At 55.5% G+C, this 22,686-nt stretch overlaps 8 protein-coding genes across 8 annotated transcripts; 2 read left to right on the forward strand and 6 right to left on the reverse strand.

Annotated features, from left to right (window-relative positions):
• Positions 1–356: 356 nt before the first annotated feature.
• L226DRAFT_559720 (Clavaminate synthase-like protein) lies at positions 357–2,522 on the reverse strand. Its single transcript, XM_067683316.1, has 12 exons — positions 2,466–2,522; positions 2,203–2,356; positions 2,053–2,137; positions 1,845–1,987; positions 1,660–1,785; positions 1,562–1,604; positions 1,387–1,501; positions 1,255–1,334; positions 1,164–1,179; positions 1,046–1,107; positions 883–986; positions 357–814 (listed from the first exon to the last, which is right to left on the reverse strand). The coding sequence occupies exons 3-12, from the start codon at positions 2,114–2,116 to the stop codon at positions 470–472; spliced, it is 1,098 nt and encodes a 365-aa protein (XP_067536383.1). The 5' UTR covers positions 2,117–2,137; positions 2,203–2,356; positions 2,466–2,522; the 3' UTR covers positions 357–469.
• A 557-nt stretch (positions 2,523–3,079) lies between these two features.
• Positions 3,080–4,906, forward strand: L226DRAFT_389518 (Clavaminate synthase-like protein). Its single transcript, XM_067674475.1, has 10 exons — positions 3,080–3,261; positions 3,312–3,454; positions 3,503–3,628; positions 3,692–3,734; positions 3,802–3,916; positions 3,975–4,057; positions 4,123–4,138; positions 4,195–4,259; positions 4,315–4,418; positions 4,476–4,906. The coding sequence occupies exons 1-10, from the start codon at positions 3,207–3,209 to the stop codon at positions 4,824–4,826; spliced, it is 1,101 nt and encodes a 366-aa protein (XP_067536384.1). The 5' UTR covers positions 3,080–3,206; the 3' UTR covers positions 4,827–4,906.
• On the reverse strand, positions 4,837–7,572 carry L226DRAFT_484768 (P-loop containing nucleoside triphosphate hydrolase protein). The gene is made up of 7 exons (XM_067677071.1): positions 7,048–7,572; positions 6,255–6,983; positions 6,163–6,190; positions 6,018–6,101; positions 5,843–5,953; positions 5,370–5,790; positions 4,837–5,306 (listed from the first exon to the last, which is right to left on the reverse strand). Exons 1-7 carry the CDS (start codon positions 7,342–7,344, stop codon positions 4,940–4,942), a joined length of 2,037 nt encoding a protein of 678 aa, XP_067536385.1. The 5' UTR covers positions 7,345–7,572; the 3' UTR covers positions 4,837–4,939.
• Positions 7,573–7,650: 78 nt separating this feature from the next.
• L226DRAFT_612118 (P-loop containing nucleoside triphosphate hydrolase protein) lies at positions 7,651–11,013 on the reverse strand. The gene is made up of 11 exons (XM_067686351.1): positions 10,800–11,013; positions 10,724–10,761; positions 10,429–10,664; positions 10,019–10,375; positions 9,293–9,967; positions 9,210–9,237; positions 9,064–9,150; positions 8,893–9,006; positions 8,413–8,833; positions 7,988–8,354; positions 7,651–7,935 (listed from the first exon to the last, which is right to left on the reverse strand). Exons 3-10 carry the CDS (start codon positions 10,525–10,527, stop codon positions 7,988–7,990), a joined length of 2,148 nt encoding a protein of 715 aa, XP_067536386.1. The 5' UTR covers positions 10,528–10,664; positions 10,724–10,761; positions 10,800–11,013; the 3' UTR covers positions 7,651–7,935.
• Positions 11,014–11,137: 124 nt separating this feature from the next.
• On the forward strand, positions 11,138–12,593 carry L226DRAFT_484771 (uncharacterized protein). The gene is made up of 6 exons (XM_067677072.1): positions 11,138–11,306; positions 11,354–11,469; positions 11,521–11,912; positions 11,966–12,028; positions 12,084–12,221; positions 12,277–12,593. The coding sequence occupies exons 2-6, from the start codon at positions 11,391–11,393 to the stop codon at positions 12,382–12,384; spliced, it is 780 nt and encodes a 259-aa protein (XP_067536387.1). The 5' UTR covers positions 11,138–11,306; positions 11,354–11,390; the 3' UTR covers positions 12,385–12,593.
• L226DRAFT_559724 (peptidase S28) lies at positions 12,414–14,730 on the reverse strand. Its single transcript, XM_067683317.1, has 10 exons — positions 14,383–14,730; positions 14,271–14,315; positions 13,907–14,201; positions 13,792–13,848; positions 13,553–13,740; positions 13,322–13,501; positions 13,249–13,270; positions 13,105–13,191; positions 12,831–13,051; positions 12,414–12,767 (listed from the first exon to the last, which is right to left on the reverse strand). Exons 1-10 carry the CDS (start codon positions 14,669–14,671, stop codon positions 12,556–12,558), a joined length of 1,596 nt encoding a protein of 531 aa, XP_067536388.1. The 5' UTR covers positions 14,672–14,730; the 3' UTR covers positions 12,414–12,555.
• A 778-nt stretch (positions 14,731–15,508) lies between these two features.
• Positions 15,509–20,878, reverse strand: L226DRAFT_612121 (uncharacterized protein). Its single transcript, XM_067686352.1, has 12 exons — positions 20,207–20,878; positions 19,826–20,141; positions 19,753–19,764; positions 18,917–19,483; positions 18,789–18,863; positions 18,706–18,715; positions 18,564–18,655; positions 18,400–18,508; positions 18,131–18,346; positions 17,858–18,063; positions 17,678–17,809; positions 15,509–17,620 (listed from the first exon to the last, which is right to left on the reverse strand). The coding sequence occupies exons 1-12, from the start codon at positions 20,419–20,421 to the stop codon at positions 15,920–15,922; spliced, it is 3,651 nt and encodes a 1,216-aa protein (XP_067536389.1). The 5' UTR covers positions 20,422–20,878; the 3' UTR covers positions 15,509–15,919.
• L226DRAFT_389666 (uncharacterized protein) lies at positions 20,460–21,454 on the reverse strand. Its single transcript, XM_067674476.1, has 2 exons — positions 21,140–21,454; positions 20,460–21,079 (listed from the first exon to the last, which is right to left on the reverse strand). The coding sequence occupies exons 1-2, from the start codon at positions 21,338–21,340 to the stop codon at positions 20,600–20,602; spliced, it is 681 nt and encodes a 226-aa protein (XP_067536390.1). The 5' UTR covers positions 21,341–21,454; the 3' UTR covers positions 20,460–20,599.
• Positions 21,455–22,686: the final 1,232 nt, after the last annotated feature.

The raw sequence follows: 22,686 nt of genomic DNA on the forward strand, positions 1-22,686 counted from the left end.
GCACGGGCTCCACTGGTCAAAGTTAAGAAGCATACCATTCTTTCTTTCGCTTGGGAAACATTGCTATTGTTGGCGGGTGTGACGGACTTAAGACGAACTGCTGACCAGATAAGCTGGAACAACCAGCCCTGATGACCTAGACGAAGTCGTTTGTATTTGGGTTGGCGGAGTCCCGCCGCCCCAGGCTTGGGCTTGGGTTACTCCCGCGATACGACCTTCGCGAACACCATGCCTGTGCTTCCAGTGGAAGCATGTATTCGAAGCGCGGCAAGGCGCGGAACCTTCCGCTTGATGAGAAGCCGAGGGCAAGTTGTTCGACAGGCAAAGAGGCCGTGACTGCAACTCATGCGGGTATCGGGAGGAGAGACGGGTCAGCCTTGTCATTTTATTCGTGGATGCTACAAGTGCAAAGGAGCCTCACAGAACAACCTTCAGCGAGACTTCTCCTTTCTAGTCTGGTCCCCATCCGTCAGTTGTAGTGCTTCAGGATTATGCCTTTCACGATCTCCTGCTCCTCCACGACCTCGTCCCTCTTCTTCGTCTCCTTCAGACCATACGCCATCACGCGGCCCCGGCGCCACTCGCGCATCGTCGGCGCGTCCTCGTCGGCGCACTTCCTCACGATCCCCACGGGTTGCAGGACGGGGCTTTCCGCAAACGGCACGAGCTTCGCGTCGTCGTCCGTGAGAGCGAAATAGTACGCGCCGAGCCGCTCGCGGTCGCGGTGGTCTGCGGGAGGCTGGACGACGCGGTGTATGGTGCCTTTGTAGTACCCCCCAGAGAGCATCTCCATCGTGTCGCCGAGGTTCACGACCTGAGTGTAGGAACGGTCGGCCAATGCTTGTTAGGGATAGAACAGATGAATGATGGTGGGATGCGTACGAGGGCATTGTCAAGGTGCCGAACCCAGCGCCATTTACCGTCGGGCGACATGATCTGTAAAGCTGACACAGGCTGGCTCCAGAGGATGGTGACGCTGCCGGTGTCTAGACGTGTTGTGATGAGCGTATGGGCATCGAACGTATATCATGCGGAACGAAATGACCTGTATGACCCTTCAGCCAGACGTTCTTCGTCTTCAGTTCCTCCTCTTGGGTGCGAGGGTGGCTGACATGTGGACATATCGTCAGTCTGGTCAGAAGAACACAAGGCGGGCGACTTACTACTTGATGAATCGCGCTGGATGATTTGCACACGAATTTCAATACGGAATAGGTTCAGAGACTGAGTAACATTTTGGAGACGAATACGTACCGTGCGTATCGCCAACCGCATCATACCCGTGAAGGTTGACAAAGGTGTCTTCGGGGAGTTCCATACCCAGAGCAAGCATCCTGCGTGATGGCTCGTGAGGTATGGTCGATAATGGTACAACATACGACCTACTGTAGGATCGGATACAGAACATTGAAGTGGTTGTGCTCGGAGAACGCGCGAAGTTCCGGCAAGTATGGCTGAAGCGCTTTCGGATGCTCCTGCTGCCCGAAGATAGAACGGTGCACTACAGAACGAGTTCATAAGCGATGAGACGGTATCGTCGCAGGTTGACCTCTTGACGCACGGGCATACTGTTCATGTTGGTCTCGGATTCCGTTATCAATGGTCTAGGCACTTCGTCAGCCAGAGCTGACATGGGTATTACGAGTGCATGACGCTTACCCAGAGCTGCCGTAGCTTGTACCCTATCTTCGATCCATCCTCCGCAATCTTCGCCGCATGCTGTCTCTTCTCCTCCTCTGAGACCTGCGTGAACGCAACGTCACCGATATCAAAGATCCGGTCAGTCTAGACGAGTACCGAGTTAGGCTTTATCCGTTGCTTCCATGCACAAGGAGTGATCGAACCTGGGACTGCGTCATACCATGATTGACCACGTAAATGAAGCCGGTGGTGCGCATAGCATCCCTCACTTGAGGCGCAAGCTGCGCTCTCCCTTCGGGAGTGCGAGCTTTCGATATGTCGATAATGACTAGGTCCGCCCAGTCGACTAACGAGCAGCGAGCATCAACGTGAGCCGTCAGCCATTGGAGTACTAAACCGGTAAATACTCACGATCTTCCTTAGTGGGAGATGCAGGGACATAGTGAGGAACAGGAGGCAAAGTTGTACCAGGCATGATGATGTCGACGCACTAGCTCTAGCGACAAATCGTATGAGTAGGTGAGCGTAGCTCAAGGAAAGGAGGGAGCCGATGGAACGCACGTTTGAATACAACTATTGACGGAGGCAGGGTGCGGCGCTGAGAAGAGCGCGATTGTGGAATCCTGCACACGTCATGGGAATGCCCTGTCGGAGAACGTTACAAGAAATCGGTCAAGGTTCAGGTCAGTGAAGCCTTCATGACCAGCCATCTGACCTGCCGAACAGAAAGTTAGCTCACGAATAACAGGGTGCGAAGCATGTACGGGAAATAGACCTGAGAGCGGGTTCTCTCTATGGCGAATAGTTCACAATTCTTTACCCACCTAGCCACCGCCGTCTGAGAACGAGGCAGTAACGCTGATAAGACCAGTAGGCGTAGTGCTACATAGATAGTTATGGTTCAGGTGAAGCTGCCACAGCTGCCAGCGGGAGCGAAACGTGACCTCGGCTTGTCGGACCGAATAGCCGCAGACAGCTACAGGCGGCTAATCCGAACTTACTCTCTTGCCTTTCGACTACGGGTACGCTGGAAGGCTGTCATGCGCGAAATCTTAGACGATAGAAACGAAGGTATACTATGTACACTGAATATGTTTGACTCCTTCCGGTGAGCAGCGCGCCGGACTTATAATCGCATGTGACATGAGAGGTGGCCAATCCAAGGGCTAATGCGCTCGACGAGGTGAGTTGAACCCGGATGAACATGAAAACAATACTCATTCAGTTTCTCAGATGTGCACTAACTATCTGCACTATGATATTAGTGCTTCCAGAGTCAGATAACTCAGCCCAACGGGCTCTTTTTAAGGTAATACATAACCTCAAATCCGCGAAAGAGTGTCGTGCATGGAGTTTAAGCGGAACTTAACCCACTGAACCAGTAAGCATTTGCCCAATTTCTCTAGCAGAAGGTTCGCTGCATACCTCATCGGACCCAGCTTCCATGCCAAAGACGGCGAAGATAGTCCCACTAAGCTTCAACGTTCACGTATATAGTTGCCCTCAACTTTGACCGTGTACCCTACCTACCCTAGCCTTGCACCCCTCCCCAACGCAAGTCCAACATGAAAGTCTCTTCTCTCTCGCATTACGTTCCTGCTCCCTCTGCGAAGGAAGAATGTGAGTTCTGATCAGTAATTGGGGTACGAAGTCGATCAACATTTCTCCAGTGAACTGGGCCGAGCTTCCAGTCATCGACCTGTCTAAAGCCGCCACCCCAGAAGCTCGTGCAGAGCTGATGCCCATAGTCCGCGATGCCATGCACACATATGGCTTCATGTATATTATCAACCACGGACTCAGTCCCGCTCAGGCGAGCATCCATCATGACATGCTTTATCCATTACTCATGGTATAGCAGAACCAGCGTATCTTCGACATCGCAGACGTCCCATTTTCTCAAGTCCCAGAAGAGAAGAAGAAACTGTACGAGTCGAAGACGCGGGAGACCGGTATGTTCCGAGGCTACAAGCCTCGCAAGTACTTTGTGAGTACGATCCATAGATGAAGGCCGATAAACGGAACCATGTCGATTCGTTCCCATCTACAGCAAATCGACAATGGAGTGCAGGACTCATTCGAGCATTACAACAGTTGAGTTGACCACAATTGACCTCGTGAACTGTTAGTTGCTGATGACCCGGTGGCGACTCTCACCAGTTCACCATACGGTTAACGATGGACGGGACCATCCAGCCTCTCTGCTCCCCTTTCTCCCCGAGATACGCGAATTCAACGAGTACAATCACTTTCATATTTTGTACCCTATCTTGCAGTAAGCCCCGTCCCGGCCATATCACACATATCTATCATATCAATTCAGAGTATTTTAGGCTCCTCGCGCTGGGACTAGAGCTTCCGGAGAGCACATTCACCGACATCCATCCATTCGATGATTCCGCAGCATTGACATGGAGTGCGTTCGCAAATATCTTCCCTACATCATAGTTAGCGCTGATAATGGCCATCGACATCACCCAGCGCGTTTCACGAAGTAGTGAGTCTAAGACTTGCTAGCGTCGTCTGCATAAAACTTCTCTGACACCTCTGAAGCTACCCGTATGAATCTGAGGAGGATGCAAAGGCCGCGAGCGACGTTTGGTTCAAGGGACACACCGGTAAGTCACAGCATAGACAGTGTAATAGGACGTTTTCTGACCACTCTCGACATAGACATTACCACAGTATCGATCCTCTGGAGCCAACCCGTTGCAGCGCTCCAGCTCAAGGATCTTGAAGGTAACTGGCGCTGGGTCAAACACATGGAAAACGCTCTGGTGCGTAAATTGTCCCTGAACGCTTTGACATCATCTTGACCATACGACGATCTCTAGGTCGTGAACATTGGCGAGAGCATGGAGATGCTCTCAGGAGGCTTCTATAAAGCGGCGATTCATCGCGTCGTCCAGCCTCCCGCCTCTCAGCGCGGATACGTACGTCTTGGTGTCTTCTACTTCGTCCTGGCGGAGAACAATGTCAAGCTCGTGCCCCTCGCGGATAGCCCCGTGCTCAAGCGGATGGGAGTTGTTCGGCCGAGCGCGGAAGAGAACGCACCGACAGAGAAGGAATGGCTCAATGCACGCGTCAGTGTCTATGGGCAACCAGACTCGAAGTCGGCGAAACAGGAGAATGGGGATGCCGTGGAGGAGGTTGTGAAGGGATTCTTTACGACGCACTATAACTAACAGAATACACACTCGTCGTGAGTAGCACTCGTAGCATCTATTATTGTCAATTGTATGAGGCTGGTCTATTGTACAGGAATGTATGAGGGATATTGTCACATCTTCGTATGATCCTAGCTCTTCATCGCTGTGAATTCGACGACGAATTCCTCCATCGCGTTCAGGGCCTCCTCAAGGTGCTCATACCCCAACTTCTGTCCCCGGCTGCGAGCGAGCGACGTGGCCGTCCGGCACGTGTTCTTGATCTGGCGTCCGTTGACGTCGCGCTGCGCGAGCGTCTCGATGAGATCGTCGGAGAGTTCGCCCTGCGCGACTCCTGCCTTCTTGATGAACGCACGCCAAATCTGCACCTTGGTTGGGGTGGTGAGCTCATTGAAGTGCAGCGCGACGTGTATGCGAGAGAGGAAAGCCTCGTCGAAGGTCGTGATACGGTTGGTGGTGAGGAAGAGGATGCCCCGGTAGTACTCGACGTGCCGTAGGCTATAGGTGAGTGATTCCGTCAGCGCACGCCATGCGGGAGGATGAAGAATGTCATGAACTTACAAGACAGCGACCATGGCGTTCCGCTCGAGGTCGTGCAGCGAGCGCTGCTCCAAGAAGACGTCGGCCTCGTCGATAAGCACAATCGCGTTCCAGCACGTCGCAACGTCGAAGATCCTCTCCAAGGCGCTGTCCAGTTCTGCAGGCTTGATCCCGAGGTCGCCGCTTCCCACCACGTACAGAGGGCGTCGGATGTGCTCGCTCGTAGCCTCGGCAGAGAGCGTCTTGCCAACACCGGGCGGCCCGAAGAGGTTGATGACGAGCCCTTGGCCCTTCCCGCGGACGAAGTCGTCAAAGCCCGAGTCGGAGTCGTGAGCCTCTATGAGCGAGCGGAGGAGGGTCTTGCGATCTGACGGGAGGACGAGGCCTTCGAAGGTCTCCGGGTTCCACTTGACGGGCGTGACATGCTGTACGTTGAATTCGACTGCGAGAAACGTCAGTCTGATGTGGTCTGAAGCTGGGGTGGAAGAACATACGCCAGAACTTGTCCGCCAGGCTGAATCCATAGACAACAGGGGATGTCAAGAGGAGCTGGTCGTCCGTGAGACCGAAATCTTCCTTCTCCTTCGCGTACGTCCATACAGTACCTGAAATATGGCAGTTGAGTCACACGGAAAGTCGTGGTTTATTGGGAAATCGTCGAGTACGTACCTCGATCAGGTGAAAGCTGTGAAAGCTTGTTCTCTGCAGACGGCTTGGGCACTGCGTAGTTAGGCTGCAAGCGCACGAAGTTGCCTAACGGAAAATTCGTGAATATTGACCATGAATAAAAGGACGAGGATTGCGCCAAACTGACCTCGATCCACCATGATACGTGAGTTGACCTGTGAATAAGTAGCGTCGGTCAGAACTCTCTAATCATTATGCGACAGAAGTCGTTCAACTCACATTATACCTGAGGTAGTCGCACTGAGTCCGTCTTCCAGCAAGTCCACGATAGTAGACGTGGTGGACGCCATTGAGCGATGCCCACTTACGACCACGCTTGATCAGTGCAGCCTTGAGGCCCTCCGGGTCCGGATGGTACGTAATCGGGTACACGCTGAGCCTGTTGATCTTCTGCGTCCCACCGAACGCGCGGACGTAGATGGTCGATATGAACCTCCCAAACGCACGGCCCCCAGTGCGGAATGGCGAGGTCTGGTCCTTTGGTCCATCCGAGTCGTCATCCGAGTAATCGTAGTCCGATATGTCATCGTCTAGGTCGGAGTCTTCAGCCTCGTAGTCGTCATCCGCGTCGTCTACATGCTTGACGGTCTCCTTTTGCGGGTCCGCCATCTCAACGCCTTCGCAGCTCAGAACGTAACGCTCGTCACCCTCCTGCCGGGAAGAGAGGAGGCGCAGGCAGCGCAGCTCCCCAGTCGCGCCGTCGCGTGTGACTAGGATGCTGTGCGGGACGAGGATGCCGTACAGGAGATCGAACGTGATCTCGCCATGCGCGGTCAGATTGGCAATTTTCGCGAGCGTGGTGCGATAGTTAATGCGGAGCCAGTCGAGCAGCGCGGTGAGGCCCTCGAGCATCTTTTCCTCTTCCTCCGTACGAGACACCCCGAAGCGGAGCTTCTCTTCATGCTTCTCCAGTTGTGGGAAGAAGGAGATGAGGAGAAGTGGGTCGAGCTAGAGAGCCGGAACCGAGAACCAGTCAACGACAATAGTACAGCGAAGACTCAACGTGACTCACCTCAACGGGCTCAGAGTTCCAGGACAGTCCTGGTACTTGCCCTATGACCTCGCGACAGACCTTCACAAGATGCGCGTCCTTGACTACTATCTTGAACTTGATAGTCTGGTCGTTCAAGCGTGACCGGGGGTCGGGCATCCTTCGCACGACGACGAAGCCATACTCCTTCCAGTCATCGGTGTTGGCGCCGCCGCCCACGGGCTGAACAAGCTCTGCAGGGACGTCAGAGTCGGTGTCCTTGTGCTTCCATGCCTTATCGCTCGGGTTCCAGTAGTGGTCGACAGTCTTCACCTGCATTGCGAGTCCAAGTCGACGCTTCGGCTAGGGAGGTAGTAGGAGTTAGCGAGGGAAGACGACAATGTAGACTGACCTATGCAGCAGCTTGGTCCTTATAGAAGTACCGAGAGCGGGCGGCTGTGACTCGTTGCATGAATCGGTTCCGACGCCCAATTCTGAGTCCATGATACTGAGCAAGTGATCACTTAACGACGCTTCGCTGTGGTCTAAAGTGCTGACTCGGGAGGTTCAACACTGCATGCAAGCACCGTCGGCGAGTATCACACGAACGACAGACAGAACGAGACCACGGGAGTCATAGTCTCAGGCCATGCGGAACCCTAGGACAGCGGATTTGATGGATAGACCGCAGAAGCCGAGAATTTGAGATTAATAGCAGATAAGCCGAGATCCTAGGAACGAAGAACGATGCTAGATCACACAACAATCCGCCTGAAAAAAAACCAAGTACAAGTACTGTATCCTCGTGCACTGGTTCATTAGATGCCGGTGGCAGAGATGCGTGCCTGCGACCTGACTGTGGTCAAAAACGAGGTCCTGCGGCACTGCGCATACCTAAATGCCGGACACGCGTCCGCTTATCGACCTGACCTGTGAAGGAAGTTCAGTTGATACGGCTCCTGTCAACGACAACTGTTCTGACCTAGCCCTTCATCGTTGCGAACTCGATCACGAACTCCTCCATACTGTTGAGAGCTTCTGCGAGATGCTCGTACCCCAGTTCCTGTCCACGACTGCGAGCCAGCGACGTCGCCGTCCTACAGGCATTCTTGATCTGTCGCCCGTTCGCGTCGCGCTGCGCAAGCCTCTCGACAAGCTCTTGAGAAAGAGCACCTTCCGCAATGCCTGCTTTCTTGAGGAATGCGTGCCAAATCTGCACTTTCGTAGGAGCTGTGAGCTCGTTGAAATGCAGCGCGACATGGATGCGCGAGAGGAAGGCCTCGTCGAATGCCGTGATCCGGTTTGTCGTAAGGAAGAGGATGCCGCGATAGTACTCGACGTGTCGCAAGCTATGTTGGGGCATACTATCTTTAGCGCACGTTGATACGGAGGATAACATGAACGTACAAGACTGCCACCATGGCGTTCCGCTCGAGATCGTGCAGCGATCGCTGCTCGAGGAACACGTCCGCCTCGTCAATGAGCACTATGGCATTCCAGCACGTCGCGATATCGAAGATCCTCTCGAGGTTGTGATCGAGATCTGATGACTTGACTCCAAGGTCTCCGCTTCCAACGACGTAGAGCGGACGACGGAGATGTTCGCTAGTGGCCTCTGCTGAGAGCGTCTTCCCGACTCCAGGTGGACCGAAGAGGTTGATGACGAGGCCCTGGCCCTTTCCACGCACGAAATCGTCGAAGTCACTATCGGAATCGTGGGCCTCGACGAGGGAGCGTAGAAGCGATTTGCGATCCGAGGGAAGGACGAGACCCTCGAAAGTCTCGGCGTTCCAGACCACAGGTGTGATATGCTGCACGTTGAACTCAACTGTGTTTCCGTCAGCAAGAGTATAGTAGTAGCCGGCGAGAAATGGACATTAGACGTACGCCAGTATTTGTCCGAAAGACTGAAGCCATAGACGATCGGAGATGTGAGAAGCAGTTGGTCGTCCGTGAGGCCTGACGGCTCTTTCTCCCGGTCATGCGTCCAGATTGTACCCACTTCAAGTTTAAAGTCAGCAACAGGCCGTCGTGGGACGTGGATCATCTGATACTCACAGGGTTCCGCTGGCAGTTGCACAAGTCTGTTTTCCGCGAGTGGCTTAGGCACTTTGGCGTAGTTCGGCACAAGCCGTACGAAATTACCTAACAGCCTGTCAGAAACTCGGTCTACCTTGCAGGCCAAATGCTACGATGCCACCGACTTCGATCAACCATGATACGGGAATTGACCTAGACACAAGGATGTGAGTGAGCGCTGACAACCATAGAAGGAATCGCCACCGACATTATATCTGACGTATGTGTCCCGGCCTTGCATGCCTGCAAGGCCGCGATAATAGACATGATGTACCCCATTGAGCGATGCCCACTTGCGGCCCCTCTTGATGAGCGCAGCCTTTAGTTTGTCAGGATCCGAGTGATAGACGAGGGGATAGACACTGAGCCTATTAATCTTCTGCGTGCCTCCGAATATGCGCAGGGAGATCAAGCTGATATACTTGCCGAAGGCGCGTCCACCGTCGCGGAACAACGACTTCTGAGCCTTCAGCTCGTCGCGCTCCTCGTCCAAAGAGGAGTCATCGTAGTCCTGTTCCGTGACGCTACCCCGCTGTGGAGACGCCATCTCGACGCTTTCACAGGAGAGAACGTATTGATCACCCTGTCGTTTGGCGGATCGGAGGATTAGGCAGCGTGGTTCCCCAGTCGCGTGATCACGCGTTACCACGATGCTGCGAGGTATGAGGATTGCGTACAGGAGATCGAAAGTGATCTCGCCGTGGGTCGTTAGGCTGGAGATTGTCGCCAGAGTGGAACGATAGTTGGCCCGAAGCCAGTCCAGCAGGGTGCCGAGTCCATCGAGGATTTTCTCCTCCTCTGCCGTCCATGAGAGCGTAGACAGGATCTCCTTCTCGCAACTCTCCAGTTGCGGGAAGAACGAGAGAAGGAGGAGTGGGTCGAGCTGATGAACTGAATGAATACAAGGTTTCCAGTCGGTTTCCACATGGCCTACCTCAAGTGGCTCGGAGTTCCATGATAATTCTTCGACATCCCCGATGATGTCACGACAAACTTTGATCAAGAGGCTATCTTTCAACACAATTTTGAACTGGACGGTGCTGTCAAATTGGGGGTTGAACGGGAGCTTGCGCACAACGACAAAGCCGTATTCTTTCCAGTCGTCTGGGCTCGTTCCGCTCCCAACCGGCTCGGCGAGTTCGGCAGGAACGTTCGAAGTGTTATCCCTATGTTTCCAAGCATTATGGTGAGCATCATAGTAGTGATCAACCGCCTTGATCCGCATCTTGCGGCGAGGGTAAGATTGGACCGTTACGGGATCCGACTGCATGTGATACGGTCTCAGCTCTTGCTATGGAAGTACGATCTCAATTAGACTGCTCTACATAGATAGTGAGTACTCACAGGGGTAGCTTCACTTATCTCCGCGTCTTCCTGCAGTCGCGTCTTCTCGCCGGTGGTACGTCGACGAGGAATCGTCATAAGGCCCCAGAGGCTGCGCATGATCAAAGATGGTGTCTTGTTCCGGGTGGCGATGGATACTTGAAGGGTTGAGGTGCTGCAATAACGATGTGTGAGGCTGAGCTGACCCTGATATGTGTGGGCCGTCTGCACTGTGCAGTGGACTGAACTGCGGATTCCTAGGAGCCTCGTGAGTACCCTAGGACAGCGGATGCAGTAAACGAGCGATAAGGCTTACATGGGCAAGAAATGACCGCATATCACCGGCTTGATTTTCTGTCAAAAATACCCCAATTAGCACTACCTCGAGAAGCATTCAGTGTCACCATGTGGTGGACACGTCCTAGTAGAGTTCAAAGTCGTTACGTGACGCCGTTCGTCGGGCCAATTCGTCGAGTGAGCCCGGACTCTTGACCGCCATTCCAGCGATGTCAGTCTTCCACCAGAATACCGATATCGTTCTGTTCCCCTGAATGAAGGATAAGGAGTATAGGACTCACAACGCTCCCCTCCTCCAAGTTGAAAACGAGTCGGAGCCTGTCGCTGCGAAGCGCCGGAGCCGTTTTTGCTTAAATCGAATCCTTACGTAACGTCGCATGTCGGTGTCTAGCAGCGGTGACCGGTTTACGACTTGCCCTTCACCTTCAAGGACGGACATCCTGCGCGCAGCTTCGGTCTTGCGAATCTTCGCTCATTGATCATATTGCGAGAATAACTTGAACACTGTTTGATTGTATTCATATCACTGGCACTCCGAAAGCCTTGATCACGCGGCGCGGTCGAGCTCAGGTCGCACTTGTTCCTGAATCTGAAGCTTGAAGGTGCCAACACATTTTCTACCCGTTATATACCTGACTGACAGGGAAAGTGGCTCCGAATGTGTGCTTAGAAGACGCTGAATAAGTATGCAACCTTCAATCACAGCCGCCGAGAGCTCTTCGCCGCGCGTTCCCCAACCTAACAGGTTGCAAAAGCCGCGAGCAAGTGAGTGACAAACAAGATAGTGTTGGTTTCCAAACGCTTATAGAATACTAGAAAGCAGAACAATGCAGCTTGCGATGGGGATGGTCGCAGACGCCTCCGCGACCTCTGCGAGTACCGCAGCATCCAGGGCTACGATCACGACACGCTGGAGAGCCTCCAGCAACACTGGAGGTCTGAAATCTCCTGCGATATCTACGTCTGCGTCTGCCACAAGTGCCTCCTTTCAATCCAAAGGGTCCATGACGCTCTCGAAATCCTCGAATACCTACGCCACGATCTATGACTATTTCCGTCGTCCAGCACAAAGGATCCTGCACCCAGTCACCACAATCGAACAATATTGGGCAATCCGTGCGACCATCGCTGAAACACGTTTACACGCGCATGAAGTACACAAGCAAGAGCTAGCAGCGATGTCCGCCTCCCATGCAGAGAACCGTTCGGTACGTAGCCACTTTTCGTGATGAATTACTCCCGTCCGAACAACTCCTCGCAGCGCGAGCTAGCAGAGCTTAATTCGAGATACGAAAGAGAACTCTCGCGAATCAAATACATGGTGGTATGTCCTCCCCCGTTCGTACGTACCCCGGATCTGAGTCTGACGCTCACATCAGTGGACAATCCTCGCGGTACTGGTGATCCTGCTTTCATTATTCGTGTTCCTGGTGGTCCGTTACGTACCGGCCTCCACATCTTCCGTCAAAGGGTCTACGCACTTCACCATACCCATCCTCTCCCCGTTCGCCTCGGTGGTACGTGTTCTACCATCTCTCACCTATCGCGCGAGCATTCTGACACCATCTTTAGATCGAGCACGAGACCTCTGCAGTTAACGTACCCCTCGTCGCAATCTTGCTACTTTCCGCTGGTGTCTCACTCTTCGTATGGCTCCGGTGTTGCGGTTCTCGCAGGTGACGTTTTTCATACGCCGGGACGAGATCTGTAGCGGCAGTGCTTCGCCGGTCTGACGTGACGAAGAACGATGGGCATCATGAATTATTGAGCGAACGACTCGTGCGCGAGGATACCTCGATTAAAACGATTAGCCTATAGTAGTATATACCAATCGCGACCCACTGGAAGTGCTCATCGACCGGAGGTTTGAGGCTTCCATTCTGCCAGCCAGCCAGCGATATACTTGATCCCTTGCTGCTGCACCTCCAAGACCGATGGGTCGACAGCGTTCTGTGCGGACAGGTCCGAGCAGTGATACCCATTCGAGAGCGTCAACGGTTGGTCAGGCGTGCTCTGGAAGTTTGTCCCGTCCGCCGCGAGCGTGGCTTCTTTCCACGGATCACCTGCAATGTTCAATTTAAGTTAGAGTCGAACGTGGCGACCGGAAAGAAGAACCGGAGACGCACGTCGGCCATTCGCGAAGAAAAGGTGCTTCTCTTTGACGAACCACCCGTCGTACACCTTGTTCGTGGCGTCGACGTTGGGCACGGGAGTTGACTGGTTAGCGAACCTCTCCGGGAAATAGTACGAGCACTGCCTCTCGTCATACTGGGGGCGGACAAGGCGCGTCACGAGCGTCGGGTTCGGCTCCGGAGCACCCTCCTGATAGAAGCCCATCTCGTTGCATCTGTGAAGCAGGGTTCAGCATACGTCTCATTGTAGCACCGATGCATAACGTACACGATCCAAGTCCACGAGCGCGCATCATTGCCAATGGTGGTGTTCGTGAACATTTCTGACTTGGGGTTATAAGAACCCAAGCAAGAGCTACCGGGAACGAGGGTCAGCAAAGCTTCATAGCGACTTAAGCTGCTTGCGACGTACACGACACCTTCATCATCGCACACTGCAGACGCCTTGTCAGTACGAAAGCGCAATTGCGAGCAGGACTACTCACGGTACGAGTAGTACTCGCTGGTCCAGAACGAACCCCATGCCTGGATAGCGTGATCCGCGCCCCAGCCCTTCTCGTCGGCGCTCACGCCGTCCTTGACCTCAAGCGCATCGCAGAAGTCGAAGAAGATCCCCCCACCGCTAGCAGGGTGGAGAGACTGCCAGTCCCAGAGGTTGTTTCGGACTGCGTAGGGCTGATCAGCTATGCCCAACAACAATGCCATGAGCTACTCACGAGCACCCGCCGCGTCATCCAGATGCTCTTTGAGCGCGGTCATGTTGAAGAGCGTGAGGATCGCGTCAATCTCCTTTGTGTCGTTCGACATGAACACCGAGTCAATCTTCTTGATCGCTGCCTGAACGTCGGCGGAGCAGTTCTTGGGCATGTGGTCCATGATCGGCTTGAAGTACATCCAGTAGTCGCTGCGAACGCGTCAGTACTCTGTCAATCCAACAAGATATCATAGCGCGAACGTAATGCTCTCAACCACTGCAGACGACGCATAAGCAGCTTGGAATAGATCTGGTTTGCTGTGAAAGGCCACGATCAGCACACTCGCCAAGATACACGCACAAGTGATAAGCTCACTTGACCATCGTGAAGCTCGTGAGCGCACCCGCGTAACTTCCGCCGAAAAGGACCCATGGCGCTTGTCCCGGGGCAACCGCGTCACCATCCGGCTGTGGGAGTTTGACATTCTTCGCAAAATACTCGAGGTCGTCGATGGCCTGCTGGATGGTGTGGTACTTGAGACTCGCGTCCGAGAGATCATCGAACGGACTGGATTCCCCATAGTACCGGTGCTCCAGGACGATTGCAGAGCCATTCTGTGCCTGGGCGACTTGCCCAAGGATGGTGAGGTTCGTGAGATATGCGGTATAGGCTAGGGTGAAAAAAATAGCATGAGCTCCTCTGTTATCAGATCGCAACTGCCGAACGCAGTCTGACTCACGAGCTGCGTTGGTCTCTCCGGGGGTCGTCAGGAGGATGGGGCCCCCTTAAAACCGCACTTGTCAGCCTCGCAGCTCCATTCCGTTCTCTCTCGGGAGTTTAATGACACGCACCCGGTTCATAAAACTGGTATGTATGCCAGTACCGCTGCTTGAAGGTGCCCAGCGACGGGGTATTGTGGTCGATCAACTGGTCGAAGTAGTAAGTCGTATTGTATGGCGGGAGGTGCGTGCCGTTCTTGCTCGTGACCGGACCTTCGGGCGGGGAAATGATGGGGACACTGGGACGCTTCGGGACGTTTGCATGTGCGCGTCCATCGGCGGTCCGCGCGGCTACCTTGACCACACCGAAGAGAAGCAGCGCGGTGGCGGTCGCCCGGCGGAGGGTCTTGAAGTGCAGCATCCTACCGAAGGCCGGTCACGGTCTTGAACTGGCTTGAACAAGACTGCGTCAGCCCTTGCAGACGGGGAGACGAGGTAAGTTGAGTGGCTGACCGACCTGTGCCATATCTGGTACCTATATATACCACGGACGGGCGCAGTGATTTGCTTCCGCACCGCATGCGAGATTTGAGTTGTCTCAGGAAGATCAATTGATGTCCCCAACAGCAGCGGGCTATACCGCCGGTCAAGAAAAGACAAGGGAACTCTGCCGAGCACGATCCAACCGCCCTATGCCTGTGCATTGCAAGCATTGTAAATTACTTCGAGTTGGCCCGGGCTGTTGCCACGCAGCTTCGGCGACCGTGGGCGGGTTTCCCAAGCTCGTGTGGATGGACTTGCGAGTCGAAAGTGGGAGGTAGGGGAGCTTCGTGATAATGGCCGGAAGCACCGTAGAATGGTGATCATGATGGACGGGATGGGGGCCACTGTGTTCTGGCGCCTCCGAAGTCATATGCGTCTCCAAATTCAATTTGCAACATGGATCGCTGAGGCCCGGACGGTTTACCGTATACCAGACCAATTCCTTGTGGACAACTTCATTTGATTGGCAGATGATCACTGAAACTCGCGAAGCGGTGAAGACAATTTCACGACCGCGCGCGTCGACGGAGCAGCAGCGATGGGCTTCTAAGGTTCGCGAAAGAACAGACGCTATCAATACCCGTATCTGGAGAAGTTTCACCTTCGTCAGCCCGAAGTGCTCTCTGAAGGGACATAGCACTCACCTCCGCAGCTACCAGAAGGCTAGGTAGGGCGCGCCGTGACAAAACCCAGCACTGGCACACGCTCGCCGGCGCCCGGAGGAAAATCCACACTCTATATCAGTAGTCTAGAACATGTACACGGCCCTGTAGGTTACATACAAGCACACGAAACCTACATATCATATATCTCATAGCACTGACGGACAGACAAACAGCTTGCAAGGGGAAGATCCAGATCCAACAACAAGGTAACGGGGACAGGATGAGACACATACATACATACATAGCAGATGGGAGATGCGACACGAGTGCGACGATAGCATAAGCAGAGAGAAGAAGAAAAACATTCCAATCCCGATCCGAACGAGAAACACAGTACAAACGCAACGTCCGAGCACACGCCCGACGCCGCACATTCCGAGAATCGAGATACCCACCCACCTCAACGCAGAAAAATAACCGACTACTGACTGACAATTGTGCCCAGATAATGGAGGTCAAGCTCACCGACGCGCCACACCAGGCGGCCCCGGCAGCTCCTGCTGGATGAACGACGTCCAGGTCTCCGTCAAACTGTACCCGTTCGAGACCACCGGCTGCTGCTGCTGCTGGTACTGGGGAGCTGGCGCGGGCGGCGACATCATCTGCTGCTGCTGAGGGTACGCCGGTGGCTGCTGCTGATGATGAGGAGGAGAGTACGCATACGCCTGTCCCTGCGCGTACTGTGGCTGAGCCGGGTATTGGTGGTGGACACCTTGTCCGGTATGCTGCGGCTGCAGCGGTGGCGGGTAGTGCATGCTCTGGCCCGTATGTTGTGGCTGCAGGGGCGGCTGGTGGTGCATGCTCTGGCCGGTATGCTGAGGCTGTAAGGGCGGAGGGACCGCATGCGGGTGTTGCTGAACATGTTGAGGATGCGCCTGCTGAGGGTGCTGGAGATGCTGGGGATGAGAATGCTGCGCGTGAGGATGCTGAGCGTGAGCCGGATGCGAAAGTTGAGCATGCTGAGGATGCTGAGCGAGGTGAGGATGCTGAGAGTGTTGACCCTGCACCTGAGGCTGGGCATGGCCATGTCTCGGCACCTGCCTATACTGGGCATGGCTCGCCAGATGATCCTGCACCTGTTGTTGTTCGGGAGCCGTCTGCGTCTGGTGGTACGACATCTGCCCCCCATCCCCGCCTCCGCCTCCGCCTCCGTCAACGTCCCCGTCAACGTCAACGTCTCCGTCCTCCGCATGCACATCCGCACCCGGAGGCACCGTCCACAACTCCGACCGTTGATCAGGCATGGAATGCCCGTGCCCGTGCCCATGCCCATGTGCAGGCTGCGCAGCGTGCTCAGGGTGACTGGCATACGCCGCGTAGTCGTACTGCGCATACGGGTGCGGATCCTGGTACTGAGCCGCGCTCGCGTCCTTCGAGTACACCCCGCCGTACATGGGTATATCGTGCGGGTGCTGCTGCTGCTGGGGCACCGCGGTGGGCAGGGGAGGAGGCGGGAGCGGCTGCGGCGCCTTGACGCGTTGCTGGAACGAGTGCTGGGGCTGGAGATGCTGTTCCGGGCTCTGCGTCTGCGAGTGGGGGTTGGGGTTGGGATACTGCTGCATCGGCTGGTACTGCTGCTCCTCCGTGCCCGGTGGGGAAACCGAGGGGTGGTGCGCCGCGTGCGCGTGGTCGACGGCAGCATGCATATGTGCCTGAGCCGGCCCCGGCGCCTGGTACCACTGAGGATCCTGCTGCATCTCCGCGTACTGCTGCTGCTGCGCGCCACTGGCGTAGTACGAGTTCGTCTGATGGATCTGCGCGTCCAGCTGGCCCTCGAATGAGCGCAATTCGGATATGAGGCCTGGGTGCACGGCGGGGAGGTACGCCGAGTCGAGGCCCGGGAACGCTTCCGTCGCGGGCGACTGCGAGCTCCGCTGGTTCTGGTTGTACTCTGCCGAACCTACGGAACCATTCTGCGAGCCTGACGACGGGCTGGAGTGGTTGTCTGGAGGCGACACGGTGCTGGACGACGACATGCTTGGCGAGATGCGCTGCGGCCGGTTGGACTTCGTGACGACGGTGCGCGGCGTGCGCCCACTGAAGATCGCGAGCTCATCTTGCTCGTTCTCGGTGCTGCGCGTGCTGAATATGTCTCGGCGCAGGGGCTGGAGGCCTTGGAAGTATGCAGCCTGCGCTTTCTCGTTGATCTTGCGCAGAATAGGCTGTGGCATGATGTCAGTCCCTAGGTGTGATGCGGGATAGCAACAAGGAGCACGTACCACAAACTTGCAGGCTCGACCGCCATGCTGCGCCGCTCGCTCGAACAAGTCGCATGCAAGTCGAAGCTCCCCCAAAGCCGCTTGAGCATTCTTGGTGACCCCTCCTCGTGCGACGACGGAGCCCATCATAACCTGGAATCGGTCAGTAGACCGAAAGCCACAAAAGCCCACAGTACTCACACAAGCGGAGAACGCGTGCGTCCATAGTACCCAAAAGCGAGCAATCTGGTTCGGGAAGAGAGAAAACTGTTCTCGGAGAGTCGACAGCAGCGTGCACGCGCTCCGATAGCCCGCGAGGAACGACGGCGCATATTGGCTCCGCATCGGGTCCGTCGGGTGGTCCATGAGTGCGTTGGCGAAGAAGCACCGATGCACGTAAAGCAGCGCTGTGATGACAAACACGAGCCTAGTCAAACTGTGTGCCGCGAGTAGACATGGAGAACTAAGACTTACTGAAGTGGAGGTAGTTGATCGGCATGTAATACGACATGGTTTGAGACAGCCCAACGTTCTGCGGCGGGGGACCCTGCGAGTACTTCGGGAGCGGCATGTCCCGTATCCGACGGTCGAGCTCAAGGATGACAGAGTACTTCGGGGGCTGCGCTGTCAGTGTGCCCATGACGACGGGAGAGATACACTCCTTTCCCCAGCGCGCTTTCCACGCGGGAACTGTGGTCGCATATGGTTAGCAAGAAGTTACTTGTCGGGAATAGCGAACTCACAGCTAGGCATGGGCGTGCCGTCATCTGAGAGCGTCTCGTCGGGATCGGCAGGGAGTTCTGTGTCAACGTACTGAAGTTCGAAAGTCGGTAAACGTCCTGTAGCGAGGGCCTGATAGATCACAATAAGCATGCGCAGACAAAGACGAGAGTAACAGTATACAAACCTGCCAGCAATCAGTGATGAACAGCTCCCAAAACAGGGCACGTCTCTTCTGTGTTTCCGCTGTCGAGAGCTTGAAGCGCGAAGCGTCGCGGTCTAAGAATGGGTGAGCCCCTAAACTTGATTGAGTTCGCGAACAAACTTACGAAGACCGGTCTTTGAGAGGATCAGATGTCAGACGTCAGCAACGGTCGTAAAGCTACGTCACGATAGGCACTCAAGTACTCACACTTTGTGCAAGCTTCGAGCTGAGCCCCATCAGCGCCCATGTACTCTCGATGCTGCGTTCGTCTGCGACCATGCCCTGTGACGCATGTTGAGTAACTTCTCCTCATCTCCCCCGTCGTCGCGACGTACCTGATAGATAGCCATCAAGCTGAGCACTTGCACCGTTGCAACACTCGGCGGCCGATCCATGACCGGCTCGAGACTGAGCGCGGCCCTCGTGAGCTGATAGTATCTTTCGGCTTCAACATTGTGAGGAGCCGCAGGGAGCGAGGCGTCCGTTAGGGCACCAAAGCAGAACACGACGAGCATCAGGCCAAGCTCATGCGACGACGCCTGCTGCTTCGCGCCGTTCGGGAGGTTGAAAGCGTCAGCAGAGCCAACAAAGCCTTGCGCGGCAGCGGCGCCCACTTCATCCTGCGCTTCTTGATAGAACAAGGGGAAGACTTCCTCAGTGAGCTGTCGTCGTGTGACCGCGCCGAAGAACCACGGAGCCTGCTCGAGGTACAGTTCGCGCAGCTCGCGTGCACGGGGCCACGGTGGGAGATAGGTCGTGATTATGTCTTGAAGGTCGAAGATTGGGAGGTCGGTAGGTCCATGAGGGAACGCGGACGCTAGACGGTTGATTTCGGGATGTAAGTCGGGGTGCCCGCTTGACGGTTGTGAAAGTGTCGATATAGCCTGATGAGGCTTCTCATCCTGCAGCGCAACTGAGCGTCAGCACACATCGTCAACCGCCCAACTTGAACGTTTGAACCACCGGTGACCGAGAAGCACAACGAACGCCACAAAGGCGGGCGTCCGCGCGGCCTCGGACCCGCCCGATCAAGATTCACGTCAACTGGCAGCGGACTCAATCACACGCTTATGTGCCGGTGTTTATGTCCCTGAGCTAATGTCGACATGTCGCTGAACGCGTGTCTGATCGCGACAGGCCGTGTCAAAGAAAACAAAAGTGGGATGCTCACCAGTAGAAGGCTCTGGAAGCGCGAAAATCCGCTCAGCATGGGCAGATCATCGAGAGGGACAGTGGGAACATACCTCAGACCCAGCTGAGCGACCGTAGAACGTCGCAGCGCCGTCGTCACGGACTGCGAGCGTTCCGAACGCGTCGATGTAGGGGGCCTCCTCCTCGGGTTCAGCCTCACGCTCCTTAGCAAGCTCGGGCAAGATGCCCTCAGCAGCCGCGTGAAGTTCGAGGCCGGACTTGATCTTGAGGAGGTCGGGGGCAAGGAGGGGGTGGAGTTCGCGCGTCACGCTGGATTGCAAGATGGCGAGACCGTCTTCGAGCTGACGAATTCGATCGCTCATCTCTGCAATCTTGCGATGCAGGCGGTCCGTGTCCGCGAGGATGAACCTGGGCGGCGCGATAGGTTCGACGCGTGCGGGGAGGGGAACGACAAATCGAAGCAAGACACGCACCTCGTCCCCTGACCAGTGGTCAGGCTGCCGTTGGGGCAGATGGACGCGCATCCGCGCCGTTTGCAGGACGAACAGGGGACCGTCTTGTCGCATTTGAGCTTGAGACGGCGGCATTCTGCACAAGATATGGCACCCCTTGCGCGCTTGAGCTCCTGCTCCTGGGACTTGGCCGTGCGTTCCTTGTCGCCGTCCTTGCGGGCGGAGGAGAGGGGCATGGTGGGGGCGCGGGTCAGAGGAAGGAGAGGGGCTCGTGGGCAGCGGCAAGAGCAGAGTTAAACGTTAGAGGCTGGTCGTGGTCGAGGTCGGTCAGCGAGGACAGATGGGTAGGGGCAGTCGGAGACAGCAGGGCGTCCGATGCATGGCAAAAGAGTTCGGGACAGGACACGCTCCTCCCTAAACGCGCACGTCAAATACCCTTTCCCCTACTTTGGCGGATCCCCGCTCCTGCCATTCTCGGACGCCGCTTACCCCTTTGTGGCACCACGCAGCCACCGGCACCTCCCGGCCCGTCCCAGGTGGCAGTACCCGTCCTTCCTCAATGTCACCCCAGGCCGCCCGCTCGCTCTGTCCTCGACGAGCTCGACGTCGAGTGGATGGCTCTACCTTAGCTGCACCCATCCACAGGGCATCATGGGTTGCCAAGGACAGATACGCAGCGGTCACACGCCCAACTGCTTTACGGCATGAGAACCAAACGGTGAGCGCAACTTCCACACCTGCCTGAGAAGCAAAGACATACTGTTCATGTAAAAGATATCCGAGACCCGGTGGCACTGGAACAAGCTTCCGATCCGCACTGTGCACGCGAGCGGCGTGGGCGCAAGGGCGGAGGACGACCCCAACCTTCTCCACTTCTGAAATGATCTTTTCCTCCTTCAGGCCATCGGGATCGGCGAAAAAGTTCGACGAGTCCTGAAAGGAAGTGCGACGCACCAGATCGTGCGGAGAGAATATTTCATGCTCGGTGGCCTCGGAGATGAAGGGTCGGGGGAGTCGTGCACGGTGAACACTGGATGCCGAAGTCAGGTCAGTGTTTCTCGCACCATGCAGCACGAAGGACAAACGTGAGGTAAGATGTGAAGCAGAATCCGAATCACAATCTGTTTTGAGTTCCGTTCCTGTTAGGAAGCGCATATAGTCGAGGTAGAGCACGATGCGCAATATCCGGAATCATGGTACAGGGAGTCTTATAATCGGACCCAGGAGCTGATCAGGAAGCTTGTATCTCCTCTCTAGCTGGCTATATGCGCCTGTGAATTGCCCTCGTGTCTTCTGTAGGGAGGTCTGACGCGGCGGACGACGACTTCCTCGAGAGGGTTCACGACATGAAGAGGAGGGACATAGGGAGGGCTTGCAAGGGAGATGGGGACAGAAGAAGGTGGGATGATACCATGTCAAGCGAGCGCACCCAAGCTTTATAGGGCACCAGAGAGGTGTCTTGGGAAGACATCGACGCGGTCACATGACAGGACGCGTCTTGCCTATGACGACATTGATCATGATGCTTCACGCGACTTGGTAGTCAGCGCTTTGGCACCCAGCACAACATATGTAGTTACCCCATGCAATTCGAAAGGCGCATCGAACAATGGTATATGCCAGTCGGCCGAAGTTGCCACTCCTCCGCGTTACCCTACAGCTCACGATGCTGATACGTAACGGTAGTGCATTTCAGACATACCACGAGCTAACCATACAGTACTTGCAGATGCTCGACATGTGCGGAAGAGGTCCGTGCAAGACGACAAGTTGGGGAACAAGAAGAATGATATAGTGACTCACGTGTGTGTACATGACGGGAAAGAGAAACAAGAGGGCAGGGAAAGGGGAGGGAGAGTAATGGAAGAAGGAGGGTTGAGGAAGAGGATGGTCATCCAGCGTTGAGATCTTGAGAGCTGTAGGTCTGGTCGCTGCCACGAAAACGTGAACCGTTGATGCGCGCGTCCAGGTCCTTGTCGGCTTTCCTAAGGGCGTGCCGCCCTGCGTCCACAAACCGGCGAAACGAGAGCATGCAATGTGCGGCCGTCTCCGGTATCTCATGGCAAGTGACGCAGAGGTTCAAGTCGACCCCAGCGTGCAGCGTTGAGCACGACATAACCGCCCCTCAACTGCGTGGACATAGTGCATTGGCCGGCACGAAAGGTGGCCCCGGTGCAGCGTCAGGATGGGGGTTCGGGGAAGAAGGGACATTGTTCACGGTGTGAAGTAGGCGTCTGTCGCGCGGTCTGGGACGCATCACTAGAGGGCACCGCACACGGCCAGGGCCAACGCTGCAAACACAGCGTCGTGTACCTGCGGGGTGGACACAGATCAGCGAAATCACTGAGCAGTAACCAATCCCAAGACGGCACCGTGGACTGCACCCGAGGGACATATCCAGCCATAGACAAAGGAGTGGCAGAATCCACCAGCACACAACTTGAGCACGAGCACAAACACATTATACACATGCATCGATATATTCCCCATGTTCCCTAAGC

This window comes from Lentinus tigrinus, assembly GCF_003813185.1.
Source record: "Lentinus tigrinus ALCF2SS1-7 unplaced genomic scaffold L226scaffold_9, whole genome shotgun sequence".
Classification (NCBI taxonomy): Eukaryota; Fungi; Basidiomycota; class Agaricomycetes; order Polyporales; family Polyporaceae; genus Lentinus; species Lentinus tigrinus.